General features: G+C 40.9%; 1 protein-coding gene across 1 annotated transcript; it reads right to left on the bottom strand.

Annotated features, from left to right (window-relative positions):
• Positions 1-126: 126 nt before the first annotated feature.
• Positions 127-14,264, bottom strand: tap1 (transporter 1, ATP-binding cassette, sub-family B (MDR/TAP)). Its single transcript, XM_015949769.3, is given in 14 exon segments — positions 127-1,664; positions 1,741-1,877; positions 2,034-2,193; positions 4,314-4,448; positions 4,450-4,503; positions 4,574-4,768; positions 4,842-4,970; positions 5,929-6,126; positions 6,249-6,454; positions 6,611-6,741; positions 6,975-7,089; positions 8,372-8,573; positions 11,965-12,303; positions 14,138-14,264. Coding segments are annotated over 14 exon segments (2,337 nt in total). The 5' UTR covers positions 14,243-14,264; the 3' UTR covers positions 127-1,433.
• Positions 14,265-16,013: the final 1,749 nt, after the last annotated feature.

The following is a 16,013-nucleotide window of genomic DNA, read 5'->3' as shown; positions in this document are numbered from 1 at the left end:
ATTCAGAAACTCTAGGATATTAACAAAATAACATGACTTATAAATTAAAATGTTTATGTTTACAACTGCAACCTCAAGGAGTGTGAAGCAACAAAACACAAACACCAAAGTAAAAGTGACACAACATAAAACAAGTTTTACTTTATTATTATCGTGTTTATGAGCTCATATCAATGAGCAAAAGTCAGGTTCATTTCTGACTACTTTATGTAACTAATCATAGACATAAATACGTAGATGTGCCATTTGGCGCTAGTGTAATCAGCTTTGCTGCCATATTGGATGGGTCTTTAACTAGCCTGCCAAACCCAACTGGAGTCTAAGCAGTCAGTGAGCAATTATGCCCCCTTTTGTGCAGCCTATGGTTAGCCTGGCAAGCCAGACTAAATAAATATATTATTTACAAAGCAAGAATTTGGTCTAGTTCACTAGGCTAGCCTACGTTTGCAACAACCGGCAAAAAACAAATCACATAGGATTATTGTTGACTTTCCTTGCCTGCCTTTTGGGATATATATATATATATATATATATATATATATATATATATATATATATATATATATATATATATATATATATATATATATATATATATATATGTGTGTGTGTGTGTGTGTGTGTGTGTGATTTTGTGATAAAGCTTAAAATGTGTTTTTTTAGTTTTGTAAACACCATCCTCAGTAGAAATAAATGCACTGGTGTGAATGGAGACCCATCAAAGATGGCGGCCTGCCACTACGCCAGCTCCAGTCAACATTGGCTCGTCTATGTATAGGATGTCTGTGTAACTGATGATGCCTGAACATTTCTAGGTAAAAAAAAAAAAATAATAATAATAATAATAATTGGTCTTGGGTCACTTCACTGTGCCAGAATATTGCCATGGGCCTCGAAGGTTCCTATGGACCCTTCCTAGACCAAACTTTGCAAAGCAAGAGTTTGGTCTAGTTCATTAGGCTAGCAGAAGTAACGACAAAAGGTGGGATTTCTTGCTCCAGGTAAATAAGCAGTTGCATAACGAGTATTAGAGTCAATGTTTTTAAAGTTCACACAGCTTTGAACCTTCTTGCTGCAACCGAGCTGCTAACTGCACCACCATGCAACCCTGAACATTTTCTTTAAGTGCTTTATCTCAGGATACTTCTTTATGAATGTTCTGATTTTTATGTTTTGTTGGCTAAATATCAACAGTCCAGATCAGTTATTGTAATTTAAAATTTGAATAGATTTTTTACACTAATGACACTAAATGTACTAACAGATGATCTGAAGTAGTGAAAATGTCTAAAGTAGATAGCACAATCGCTGACTTTCAAGGTGCAACAGTCAAGCAAACACTTAAATTATAAAGCACGGTCTCATAATAATGAGAGTGGATCCATTTAGGAGCCTAGGTTTTAAAACCACACATCCAACTTCAGTCATTCGTATCACTGCTCAGCACCGCCCTCTTCTCTTGGACGGTTAAAACCTGTTTCCTGCTTTTTCACCATTTCAGCATAATGGCCGCTTTTCTTCATCAGTTCTTCATGACTGCCCTCCTCTGTAACTGCCCCATTGTTGAGGACGATGATGTGGTTGGCTTTCTCTACGATGCTCATCTTATTGGATATCATCAGCACAGAGCAGCTCTTCGCTAGCTTTGTCAGGGCCTCATGGACCTGAAATCAAGACTTGGTGTTAAATGTATAAAAATAAAAACTACACACAAACTTGGCAGATGTAGCGATTCCTTACCTGGTATTCGTTTTCAGTGTCCAAATCACTGGTGGCATTGTCCAGGATCAGGATCTTTGGTTTTTTGATTAAAGCTCTGGCGATGGCGATGCGCTGCTTCTGGCCTCCAGATACCTGGCCTCCCTTTTCTCCTGCATCTATAACAAAATGAGAATACCACATTACTTTGTTTATTAATCTAATAATTTGATATTCTGTTGAAGTTCCTTTGCTATGTCAGCTCCAGACATTCTGAAACACGAACATCAGTTTGTGTCATTTATTGCATCGGCGAGGGGACTTCTGGGTCGAACCTGTGTCGTATCCTTTTGACAGCTCGCTGATGAACTTGTGAGCACTGGCCTGCTCAGCAGCTTGGTACATCTCTTTATCTGAAGCACCCTCACAGCCATACTTGATGTTCTCTCGAACAGAGCGAGCAAACAGCACGCAATCCTGGCTCACCACAGCGATCTATCAATTAAAACAGGGACAAGAAGAAGACTTGAGATTTGGAATAAGCGTCTTTTTCTTTCAGTGCGTTTTTGTGTTGCTTTCACATGCAGGTTTGTTCACTAGAGGTGCACGACATTGACATTCGTATTTAGTCATCTGTTAACATATCCGAATCCGGCATTTGGTTAAAACTAGATTGATATTACAGGTCTCGTTCCCTGAGAAACTGTGTATATATCACTCTGAGTTTGCATATGCTGAAGGTGAAAAGTTCTCCATCCCCCATCTCATGCATTAGCCATAGAAAATGAAATAGATGGGAAAACGATCGGGTCAGAAATAGCCAGTCTCTTCTATGTCACACGAATATTAGCATAAACCGCCCTGTCCACCTTGGCTTACGACCACCCAGAGTAAGCAGGAGCAGAGCGTGTCTTGGCTAGTAGAAGCTAATCATTAGCATTAGCAACTCCACAACACAGCAGCGCACACTCAAGCTTGTGTTATTTGTGGAGAAAAAATCTCAACATTGCTATTTTTACCCAAGAAAGAAGAGCAAGTGTCATGCTGCTGTTAGCCAATCAGAGGCAACATGAACTTATTATGAATATTAATGAGTAGGACTTGTAATCGATTTGCAAGCCCCCACTCCTCCGACTTGCTGAAACAGGAGCACCACAGCTCTTTTTTCACAGAAAATGATACAAGGAACCACAGCAGATTTACTGACAAAAACATGTAAATGTAACCTTTATCAATCAATGTTTATTTCCATGTAGTTATAGTTTATGTATCTGTTTCAGGAGGGGGTTAGTCGGGCAATATTAGTTTGGTCATTTGACAGTGATTTTGGATGTATTGCTGAAATATCGGATATATATAATAATTAGAATTAGAATACTGGTACTTATCAACCATAACAGCCGTATTAGTACTGAAAATTGGTGTCGACCTAAATCATATCGGTGCATCCCTGGTACTTATGTCTTCATCTGCACATCCCAGTTGTATTCTCCTGTGTATTTGTGTGTATTTTTGGGAACTGTTATAATAATTAGCTAATAGACCCTGTGCACGAGGAAAGCCTAACTTCCTGTTTTGAGACCGGATGTAGAGTTGTTAATTTCCTCTAACTTTATTGTGCTTTTACTTTGCTGAATCGCAACTGTTGCAGACTCAAAAGTCATCAAAATTACAAAAACAGAAAGATTGCCTTAAACTACAAAGAGCAGAAGGTGGGAACACTCATCACTGCGGCGTCCAGCTGTGTACTGCTGGGGGGAGATTTAACAAAACGATTAGTTTTCACTTCTTTCCCAAGGATCCTCAGTTGTGGGCACAATGGCTGATAAAAATCAAACGGGACCACTTCAGAGTTACGGCCAGCTCTAGAGTGTAGTCGGCATTTTGAGACTGGCGAGATCTTCTTGTCTTCCTCTGGAAAGTGATGTCTTCAGCCAAAAGTTGTTCCGTCTTTATTCCACTGGAATGACTTCACGAAAAAGCCAGAGCGACCCGGAGTTTGGGAGCACCGCCCTCGGCCTGTTGACACCGTGGCTATGGCAACCGAGGTTGACAACACAGAGGATGGAAACACCGATATCCCTATCGCGGGTTATGCTAAGTCTGCTCCAGCCTCCATCCCCATGACTGAAGATCATGATTATGCAGCAAGCTCTTGGATTGTCGTGGATCGCATTAAATATGAATCTATGTCAAGGGAGATCAAGGAGCTCAGGCAGCAGTTTCTCTCTTTTGCTCTGAGGTGCGGGGGGGGGGGGGGGAGATCACCAAGTCGATTAACATCATCTACAGAAATATTCGGCAAATGCCCAAGACATCTTGAGAAGTTTAAATCGCCGCTTCTGATGGAAAACCCAACCGTAAATCATGCAGCGGCTCACAGCGGAAGTGAAATGCTCTACAGGAGTTTTGACGCACAGAGTCTATTAAAAGTGTAACAACAGTGCTGGCTTGGGAATTCATATTAATCTGACAAAGAGAAACCACTTTAGATTTTTGAAAAACTGAGGAAACGTTCACCAGTTATTTCAGAAACACATATGAATGATAAAAAAATCGAACAGATCACCTCTTATTCTTTATATTTTGGATGAACTAATTACTGAACTAATTACCTTTTGACGTAGGAACTGGTCCTTGTAACTTAGCAGTGGCTCTCCATCCAGAAGGATCTCCCCAGCTTGTGGCTGGTAAAACCTCTCCAGCAGCTTGACACAGGTGGTCTTTCCTGATCTTGGTCTTTCCTGATCTGTTAAGTCCCACCAGGGCAGTGATTTGTCCTGGCTTGACCTCCAGAGACACATCCTGTAGGTAGAAATGTAAATGTTTCACCAAGCTTTTCATCAAAATAATAAATAGCAGAACCAACACATACCTTCAACACAAGATTGTTTTCTTCAGTTTTCCCAGAATAAGAAAATCGAACATTTTTAAACCGAATATGTCCGCTGAGATTCTCAGGGGCCAAACTGCCTGAAGGAGGGATTTTAGGTTTCCTGTCCAGATACTCAAATATCTTCTCAGAGGCGCCGATTGCTTTCTTCACCTCTGGGTAGTAACGCATCACAGACTGTAAGAGGGAGCAATAAAGAAATAAACAATGTAAACAAAAATGTGATGTTTTGTCTTGGTTTGCAGCTCACCTCAACAGCAGAAGCAAACTGCAGCTCATAGAGAACAAACGAAACCAGGTCTCCGCTGCTAACTGACCCCCGGGTCACGAGCGTCCCTCCGTAGTACAAAATACACACCTTCAAAGCCAAAGTGGTCATCTGAAAACATGAAAACAGGAGTCCATAAAGAACTTTCTATTAATTAGTTCAGTTAGTTTTACAGATACCGAGCTACAATCTGGTGTGACAGAAGCGGAGAGTCTTCTACTTCTCGGTCTCTGATTCAGCACTCAGCATTCAAACAGCATTTCTACCAAACAATGTAATCCTCCTTTTGTTTAAGTTCCTATCCAATTGCTTTTCTGTCAGCAGGGTTGCATCCCCCTTTGGATGCAACCCTGCTGCAGGTTTTTCCACATTTAATTTAAAATAAACTGAATTTAATCCCCTATTGAACAGGGGCGGATTTAGGACTGAAGAAGATCCGGGGCTTAACACACACGTGCGCGCACGCACACGCACACACACACACACGTGACACGCACTAGTCAACATATATATATGTCTTGTACCACATAATTTTTTATCTGAAGCTACATATTAAGCATATTCAGGGCAGAGTATTGTTCCTGTTAGTGTGTTTAGTGTGAGATGATAATAAATATTCCCTTTCTTTCTCCAACAACTTTACCTGATAGTAAGCTAACTTTAGGCAAACCAGCAGCACAACAAATATTTTCAAATAAGCCTCACAAACCTGAGTCAACACCAGTATCATCAAAGCTGGGGTTCTGTCGCGGTACTTTTGGTCTAAAAAAACGCCCTTATGTCCATGTTTACATTTGCGTTTCAGGCAGAGAGTGTAGAAGAAGCCGGCTGCTGAAGGGCTTCTTCTTCAGTGGTGGAGGCTCAGGCAGGCTGTATACAAACTACTGCCAGCTGCTCCCTCTCTGTTGGACTTTGGTACTGCATGTTAATTCCACGTTTTAGATCTGGGGCTTTTCATGAAACATTCGGGGCTTGAGCCCAAGTAGCCGGGCCTAACGCCGCCCCTGCTATTGAACACACTGCTGCATTCTTGTAAACAAAATCAAATGCAGGTTAGATTAGAACTCACGCTGTTGGCACAGGTTGAAGCAGCATAAGCAACAGCCTCCTTTTTATTCAGAGAGTATGTGTCCTCCATGCACTTCCTGTACTTCTCTGTCTCACCGTCCTCGTTGGCAAAACTCCTCACTGTCTTCATGCAGGAGAAGGTCTCTGTGGCCACCTGGTTGGCCTTAGCCAGGGACTCCTGAACCTTCACGGCAATGGTCTTACAAAGCACAGCAGAGTTAGTTTAGCTACAGGTCCATTTTATTCTTAACATTAAGACACATCTTCCAGTTTGGGGGTTTTCTGATCAACCAGTGATTCCAGAATGATTGTTGTTATCACCTGGTGGAAGTGTCCGGTGAGCTCAGGGATGACCCAGATGATGGGAAGTCCCATACAGGTGAGCAGGGTCATTTTCCATGACTGGCTCATCATGAAGTAAAAAAGGAAGCCAAAACGAGCCGTGTACCACATGACAAGACTCAGTTTCTCACTCAGCGCCTCACTCACGTCGTTGGTGTCCGTGGTGATGCGGGACACCAACTCACCTGAGACAAAATGAACGTTTTAGAAGAGATTACAATTCCAGAAGGTTATTGTTGCTGTTCATTAGCCTTCTTGTGACACCAGTGTACATAAAAAGGAAAAAGATGAAACAAACACTGATTTTCTACAAATCAGCTTGTTTGTGGGACTGTGTCCACCTGTTGGTGTTGCATCAAAGAAAGCGATCTCCTGTTTGAGTACAGCCTGGAAGACAGCTCCCTGCACCGAGGTGTGTATGAGGCTCATGGTGATGTTGTACATGAGGTCACACACAAACTCGAGCACAGCGCTAGAACACACATAAAAATGATCAAACGTCACTAAAAGCAACGGAGTGAAAGTCTGCATTGAAGCACCTAAAATGGCTAAAAAATCCTCACAATCTTGTAGATTTAATAACATTTCACAAACTAAAAATATATTTTTACTGTATATTACATGTTTTACATGTTTAATGTATGAATAATACATTTTAAATGCAGTCTTGTAATAAAACATGGACTACAATAAAGGCTGCACTACCTGGCCATGGTCATTAGTGTCATCATTGTGATGGCCTGTGTGAATGCATCAGGTGCTTCTTCGCTTATGATCCAGTCAGCCATACGACCCGTGTACTGGGGAATAGCCATCTCACCTGCAGCCAGATATTGAAATGATCAGTTCTGACCATTGGGAAAGCAAAACTGTCAAATAGGATTTAAATGTCCCGCACTTGTATGGCGCCTTTCCCAGTTAGAGGACTCCAAAGTGCTTTACAATGCAGTGTATGATTCATCCATTCACACACACATGTACCCGCTGGTGGTGAGGAGCCCATTCGGCCAGGACATGAATAATAAATTAGGTGTGTGTTAGGGCTGCACGATATTAGGAAAACCTGCGATATGCGGTAACAGTGACTGATATTGTGATGACGATATTACTTGCAATAAATAAAAACTTAACTCAGGAACAAGAATAATCAAAAACAAATACATAAAAAAATCATAAAAATGAGAAAAGCAAAAAGTGTGAGGAAAGGGAAAAAGAAAATAAACAAGAAAAGGCAATCAGTGGATCCCGGGAAAAATAGAATCAGCGGGAAGAGCAGAACAAAGCTAACTCAGGTGTTTGCTAACCATCAAAATTAAATGCCGTCCGCCTCGGAGGCGGGCATCTAACCTATGAGAACCCACCCAATTGGCCAAATGGGTGAAGAGCTTTATTTGATTTGTTAAAAAAACATCATGCTTTCGTTTGATTGACAGAATGCATTATGTGTAGCAAACATTTGAGCTGACCATTCATTGCGATATTTATCTGTTCTTTGTGATATGCATATTGCACATGCTGATATCGCAATAACGATATATCTGCGATATATTGTGCAGCCCTAGTGCATGCTGATTGGCTGGTTTAAACAAATGAATCTATGATGCTGCTTGAAGCTAGAAACCCTGTGTACAGCTGTGTTCAGTATTCAGATAACTCAATAGGCAAGCTATAGATCTATCTGACATTCATTAGAAATCTGGATATTCCCAGAACATCCTGGATCCTTCCATGTGCATTCTAATTTCTTCTTTATTGCTGTCCTCTTGTCCAATAAGGACGGTAACAGATTGACCTAGCATCAGCAGTAGTTTGCTATGCAGTTAGCATTCTCACCACCAATGTATATATGTGGCTGACACTGAAGTGGTTGGGACGTGCTGATTTAAGGTCTATCAAAGCTTATGGCGTGTTAACCAGCTTTTCTCGGAGCAAACCCTTTCTCTGTGGCCATTACAACATTTCTATTTTACATAGGAAAGCAGGTCAGGGATGGCACAGATGTTTTGGTATATTTGACACCCCACGCTGCTTTTATTCAACAACAAGGTAAATGTGGTTTTGAATTCTAGGACACCTTTTAAGTATGCTTTGGTCGAACGTACCATAAGACGAGAGAACCACCAGAATCAGCACTAAAACAAATCTAAAAAAATAAGGCTTCATGTATCCCATCAGCCTCTTCAGAGAGGAACTACTGTCCAGTTCAGTCTTCTTCCCGGATGGCTTCTTCTTTGTGAAAAACAACGAGACATATTGACTCCAGTAGAGCCAAGACACGGCCGTCACGGCGTAACCCTGCAACATCTGGGAGAGATTACTTTAATCAACACAGAGAAATTTTAAATGGCTCAAATAAGAGGAAAAAAATATGTGTAAATCATCCGATTAGCTTCAAAGCAACAAAACATAAATGGAAGATAAATAATGGTTTAGTTTGGTTTCAGCTTGTTACCAGTTGCGAGTTCAGGCCTTGACTTTAAAGACCAAGTTCACTTGTTTTTCAACACATTTGCAATGGTCTCTTAACCTTTGGTTTGGAGGAAAGGATGATGCGATGGAGCAACAACTAATATGGCGGCGGTTCTTTTGAAACAGCATTGGCATCACCTTTGGACTATTTAGACCTGGGCTTTTCTTTGAGTCAAGAGCAGAGAGAGGTACCCAAGTCCTTAATTTAGAAAAAGGATGTATTTGCATTATTTTCAACATTGTATTTGTATTCAACATTGTATTGCAGACTGCCCCATTGACTGACATCCTTAGCAGTGAGTATGTCACATTGTTCGTTGTCCAATAAATGAATAAATGACCCGCACTTGTATAGCGCCTCTCAGAGTAAGGACTCCAAAGCGCTTTACACTACAGTGTATAATAGCATGCAGAGACAGTTTGAAAAACAGTCTGCCTCACGACCATGCTCTGTCTATGGGACATGGCCAGACTACTTGTTCACATATGGCTTGCTAGGCTAGTGGATCTCTAGTATAAATGAATGCCATGTGAGTCCATCTCTGTGGGAAAAAAAGCTCTAGCACTCCTGTTTCAGGAAGTAGAAGTGGGTCAGATGAGAACTGAGCCGGAGACGGCAGGATTTGGTCTTTTTTTCTGAAATTCTGACATCTATCATCTGATTTGCTAGCCTGGCCTGCCTGACCCCGGGTTTCCACGGGAGCCGTCAGCAGCACGTTACTGCAGCAGCACGTCTTGCTCACGTAAGCTGCTGCTTGGCCCTTCCCACGAGACGCGAAGCAGCAGGGGAGCAGCTGTCACCGACAGAGCACAAAGTCACACGAGCAGTAGAAAATTACAACATGGTTTGTGTTTTATGTTCTGTCCGTTTTATAATCGCCAATACGGACCTGAAAAACAAAGGAGACTGCTAGCTAGGTGATAACTTCTCACGGGGCCGCACAGTTAGTAACCTTTTTTAAAAGTAAAGCAACCGGAAGGCAGTACGTTCTTTATCCTGAAAATCTCGGTAGCTTCTCTCCATTTCCGCGTCCGATTTCCTGTCTTTCCTTCACCAAAAATGTCGAACTTGACCCGTTTCAGACGCGTTGCGCGTAGAAAATAGAACCGGCGCGTAAAGGCATGCTGCTCCTGAGACGCGGCCGACTCGCGCTGCTGACGGCTGCCGACGGCTCTGCCGACGGCTCTAGTGGAAAAGGTTCTGTTGACCACAGCGGTTCCTTTCAGCAACTATGACGTGCTGCTGACGGCTCCCGTGGAAAGCCGGGGTGACTCGTCCTCTGTGACTCTGCACAGAGAAAGGTCTGGTAACTTACAGGCAGAGAGGCACTTGAGGGGCGGGACTAGGCAGCTCAAAAATAACCAATCAGAAAAAAGACGGAAATGCCGACTGTACCGCGCAACAGCGATGCTGTAGTTTTTTAGCTGTAGTAAAAAAAAAGGCATCTGGCAACGGAGCAAACATCTTTTACTTTTTTTAGAAGAAAAGATTTTAGCGCTTCTACTTGTGGTTTTAAAGACATTCAAGTCATATAGAACAGAGGAAAGAGTCGCAGCGACCTCCGTCGCTGTCTTCGTTGTTTATGAGAAACTGAGCATCGCTGTGTGTGCCGTCCGCAACCCTGTAGTTTTTTAGCTGTAGTCAAAAATGGAATTTGGCGACAGAGCAAACATCTTTCTTTAGGAAAAATACTTTTAGCGCTTCTACTTGTTGTGGTTTTAAAGACATGTCAAAGTCATTTAGAACAGAGGAAAGAGCCGCAGGGAACTCCGCTTCAGTCACCATGTTCGACAAACTCGGTGTTATGGTGTGTGACGTACGCTACTCAGCGCTGATTGGCTCAGTTAGAATTCTCAGGGGGTAGGGTTATTTGAATAGGAGAGTTCCCAGACCCTTTCTCTGTGCAGAATTAAACAGAGGAGGAGTCTGGCAGGCCAGGCTACTGATTTGCTAACAGCAATGTAACTCTGATTCAGTTTGCTCTGCAACGTTGGTGCTTTAGTTTGACAAATAACACAAGACTGAAGGAGCTCTGCCATGCTGGGGATTTGCTAATGCTAATGGTTAGCTTCTACTAACCGAGATGTTCTCTGCTGTTTCCTGGACACTAAACTGACAACAGCCTTTCCTGTCGCAAGCCAAGATGGGTGAGTCCACGAATGCTAATTTTTAATGTGACGTAGATCTGAGTGGCTTTTCTAATCTGAGCATTTCCCCGTCTGTTTTCTATCAGCGGCTAATTCAGGAAATAGGAGTAGAAAAATACTGCTATTGCTGACACTGGGGCAGCAGTAGCTCAGGAGGAAGAGCAGGTTGTCCAGTAATCAAGAGGGTTGTAGGATCAATCCCGGCTCCCAGCAGAGAATGCTGTTTTTGTGTCCTTGGGCAAGACACTCAACTCACCTTGCCTGCTGGTGGTGGTCGGAGGGACCGGTGGACTCACCTCTGTCAGTGCGTCCCAAGGCAGCTGTGGCTACATTGTAGCTCATCCCCACCAGTGTATGATTGTGTGTGTGAATGGGTGAATGGCTTGTAAAGCACTTTGGGGGGTTCTAGAACTCTAGAAGGCACTACATAGAATACATTTACACATTTAGCCAGTATGGTAAATTCAGAATGATGATCACATTTAAAAAATAACAGTGAACTTGGCCTTTAAAATGCTTCCTAACAATTAATTTGGTATTACTTTACACAAAAGTCAGTCCCCGTGCATGAATTACATGATTTTAGGGGTATTAGTCAAAAGTCTGCACACCCTTCTTACTCATAATTAACAATACTTTATGATTTTGAAGGTCTAAAACATCTTGTTCGTTTTATCTCTAATAATTCGAGACAGAGATGTAGAGTTATGTACGAAATAATCCATTATAACTCACACCAGTGTTGCCAGTATCAGAAACCTGTGGAAATACTACCTAAATAATCCCTAAACAGCCTCCCAGTTTCATTAAGATCATAAATTTCTAATTTAAATGTGACAGATTTGGATTTCATTTTCAGCTTTAATTCAAAAATGTTTGTGTTAAAACTTTAATATGCAGCGCAAATATGATGCAGTGGTTAAAAATGGAATAAAGAACATTTTCCACTCCTTTGTGTGGAATATTATGGAATTTTCCATCTTCCACCATCTCAGAATACTATCTGGTGCATTTAGGTGAATTTATTAAAGCCATGATTTCTGATAAACTTCTACAGTTTTAAACCCCATCGACTCACCCATTCCCAGGAGTGCCAGCCCCAAAGTTCCTCCACCGTGGACTTCCCCAGAAACCAGAGAAGACTGATGTACACCGGGAAATGGAAGCAAAGGACCCCCAAGCTCTGGAGCCCCTCGAAGCTTCTCATCCACGCGACCCCTCCAGAATAGGTGAAGGTGAGGAAGGTGAGGATGGAGGCTCTGGTCAGTGCTCCCCCCCACAGGGTGATGAAAGGATGAGGGATGAGGAGAGGCGAGAGCTGGGCCAGGCGGATGGCATGCATCACGCACACATCCAGGGAGAAGGAAAGCAGAGGGAAGAAGTAGCTCATCTTCTGCATACCGGGGCCAGGATGATTCTGCAGAAAGAGCCTTTAATTCAGTTATTAAAACTTCAGCGGTCACACCAGAACCACAATATTATTTATTGTCCTCTGGCGAAATGTTATGCACTAATTATTGCTTCAACAGTAAAGCAAAACTGTGATCGGTCACATAAAAAAGTGCTAATAAACATATTAGATGCTCCACTTACACACCCTGATCTGCTGCTTATTTCTTATGTCCTGACTGTTTAGCTGTTATTTGGAGAAAGTTACCAATTTGGTTCTTAAAATGTTTGCATTTAATAAGAGGAAAGAAATAATCCCACATTTTAAAAGCATGTAAGTGTGGTTTTCTTTGCAGGATTTTAACTCTTTAACTGGCAGGTGGGTGGTATATTCACTGAACTTGGCTGAAAACACTAAAAACATTATTACAGGTTTAATTACAGGTTTTAAAACAATTATAATAAACAGGTTACCCATTACATCCCATTACTGTTTCATTATTAATATTATTTTTTTTAATTATTCATTTGTATTGCTTTAATCCTCACTTCTCTGAATTATTTTTAATTACTAAAAGGAAATTTTTACTTTTTTTCCATTGGTGTGGAGTTAGAGAGTCTATTTATTTAAGAGACTGTGGCTTATAATGAAGCATAAACTAAGATTAATGTTCAGTAACAAGGTAAAAACAATAGTTTTCCAAGTTTATATTATAAAAATAATTTTTAGTTTACGAACTTTCTGATTTTATCCTTTACTTGTTCAGAGCGTGCATCACTGAGATAAAACAGACTAAAATGTTTATTACTAAATTATTTAAATGATAACAAAAATAATCATTTTTGTACTATTTTGTCATGCTGTTCTCATGTGTCCAGTACAGTGTATCAGCCTTTAAAAGATTTGGATTCCCTGTTAAAAAAAACCATGTGTTTAAAGAGCAAGTCAACCCAAAATCTTTTTTAGCTGTTAAACTATAGTGAGTGTCTAATCGTGCTGTAGACACGTGTAGTCAATAATATGGCACTTTAGTGCATCTTAGTTAAAATTGAAATATACTGCCTAAAACTGTCAGTGTTGCGCCCCCTTCAGGTAAAAATTCTGCACAATATTTAAATTTGAATCTGCCATTGCTATTGGCTAAGAGGTACACTATGACGTTGCTGGAACATTATGATGTTCAATGTAGTCGTGAGCCTGTGTGTGTATTTGTTAGTGGCTCCGCCCTCTCGGTCTGCCAGGCAACAGCATTTGTTGCACACAGGAAGTGGGAGTGGAGTAAGACTTTGGTAGGGGGTGACTTGCTCTTTAATAAAATATTTTATAATTTTTCTACAATCACCGGACATGCATCCTGATACCCATTAATAATAACAACAACAACAATGATAATAATAATAATAAGCCACACACCAGATCAATAGCTTTGTAGCCCTTGAATAAAAAGCTACTTTCACTTTGCTTTATGGGTTAATATTACTTTCTCTTTCTGCTGCTCGGCTCGTTTCTGTGAAACTCAGCAGATGAACAATGCGATTCTAGCTCAAATGTGCCACAAAGACACAAACTACCTGCATTTGTATTAAACACCATAGCATCTGTGTTACTGATCTCAAAATGAAACATACTTACTAAATTTCGTCTGGAGAAGTTAAGTTCACAGTGACGAACGCCTCGAAGCCTAAGACAACTTAAACTCTCCCAAACTATTACCTTCGAACCTTGACCAGCAGCTAAACCAGACTCCCACTAAGCGAGCTGCTTTTGCAAAGAAGAACGAAACTGAAACTATTTAAACTGCTCCTTCGAGCGGAAAGCCCCTTATGAGTCTGGTCGGTAAAAAACGAGATTTAAACGTTACCTGCCTCCAGTAACTGGTCGTTTTACCTACGAAGATGAATAAAATCAAATTAAATATTCTCTGCAGATCATCCACACCATATCCTTCGACCCCCACTGCATTCATTTCTACAAAGGAACGATCGGGGCGGGGCGAAACGTGGGCGGAGTCAAACGTTTAACTACGCCCATCACGCGGACGCCATATTGAAAAAAGCATGTAGAGGCCGGCCGCCATTTTGGATAGGTCTTCTTCGCCCCCAGTGCATTCATTTCTACAAAGGACATCCCACATGGATCCCTATTATGGAATAACAGGTGCATTCTTATTAACAGGAATTCAATATTTACACCTGAATGGCAGGAGAAAGGTGTTGCCTTTGTTATAGATTTGATGGACAATGATGGCCTCTTCTTGGAACATGAAGTGTTTCAGAACAAATTCAATATACATTGTACCAAAAAGGAATATTAAAAAAATTTGTAAAGCTGTTCCAGAGGCTTTAGAGCATTTGATTCTAAACACTTTGGCCTATTTTAAAGTTTCTCCCACCCTGCCTAAACTACAAATATTAAATTATCCACTCAATGATAAAAGATGCAATCCTACTTACTACAACTCTTAAATCTAAACTTCATCATAATTACAATAGGGACCCTCCACCTGACTTTTCAGTTAAAGTGCATGTAAGATATCTCAAATTACCTATCGCTCCAACGGTGAAGGAAACACATTTCAAAAATTGTAATAGGACTTATCCAGGGGATTTTTTCCTCCATAGAAGATTTAAATTTGAACTGACGGCATGCGTTTTTTGCAAATCCTCCAATGAATCACTTGATCACCTATTCTTAATCTGCCCTGTGTCCAACAGGTTTTGGCTAGACATCAAGGAGCGGTTGAATCTCAAAACACATATTCTCCCAAATGTAACTTTAAAACATGGTACAGAATTTGTAGATGATGTAATATGAAATTCAAACATAACCAGATACATTGAGTTGTGAGTGTTATTGAAATCCCAACAAAGCTGTAATCCTTTTAATTATAGCAAAACATTTTAAACTGCTATAAGCAACTTTGTTGTGTAAGGAAAAAATATAAATATATTTACACTGAGTATCCAATGTCCAGGTATGAATACTGGGAGAAGAATCTACTGCAGACTGGCTGTATTGTCCTGTAAAAAGACATCAATAGCTAAATATGAAATGCTCAAACTTCGCTCACAAAAGCAAAAACAAACTACAACCAAATTACTGTTAGGTGATCCATGTGGTTCATTGATGAGGGCGGGAACCAAGTGGAAATGACATAGCTGTTTGCAGCAAACTATTTCTCTACTCTCTGTAACAAAGTTTGTTAATCTGTTACTCTGAAAATATATTGACTGTTGAACTATAATAACCAATCCATATGAACTAAATTCACAAGAGCCATGCTACCTTCTCGATCACTATTAGACAACAGTTCAGGGTCTAGTAAAACACATAAACACAAAATATCAAATGATTTCAAGTGGTGCTCGCTGCAGAACCACAAAGGCGGAGCTGCACCAGAAGGTGGAGCTGCACCAGAGTCAGCCCCGCCCATTCTGTCAGTCCAATTCCTTCCAGTTGTCAGACTTTATAGCATTCTGGAACCAAAGAGGGTGTTATAGCTAAAAAATGCAAGATTGAGGACGGAGTTGAGAAGTGAATTGAACAGATTTTGTAAAGGTTCCATATAATTAAAAATCTAACTTTTGGAACTTTTAATCATGTTATGTTGTCATTTCCTCATAAGAAACACGCCAAAGCCATTTTTGGCCTCATTCATGCATTTTCTTCCCATCTCAGCTTCACTTTGGTCTCCTCCCCCGAAGCGGGTCTGGTCTTGGTTCTCAAATCTGGATATT

The sequence above is a fragment of the Nothobranchius furzeri genome, chromosome 5 (assembly GCF_043380555.1).
Source record: "Nothobranchius furzeri strain GRZ-AD chromosome 5, NfurGRZ-RIMD1, whole genome shotgun sequence".
NCBI classification, from domain to species: Eukaryota; Metazoa; Chordata; class Actinopteri; order Cyprinodontiformes; family Nothobranchiidae; genus Nothobranchius; species Nothobranchius furzeri.
The sequence above is the reverse complement of the archived record's forward strand: the minus strand, read 5'-3'. Positions and strand labels throughout refer to the sequence as shown.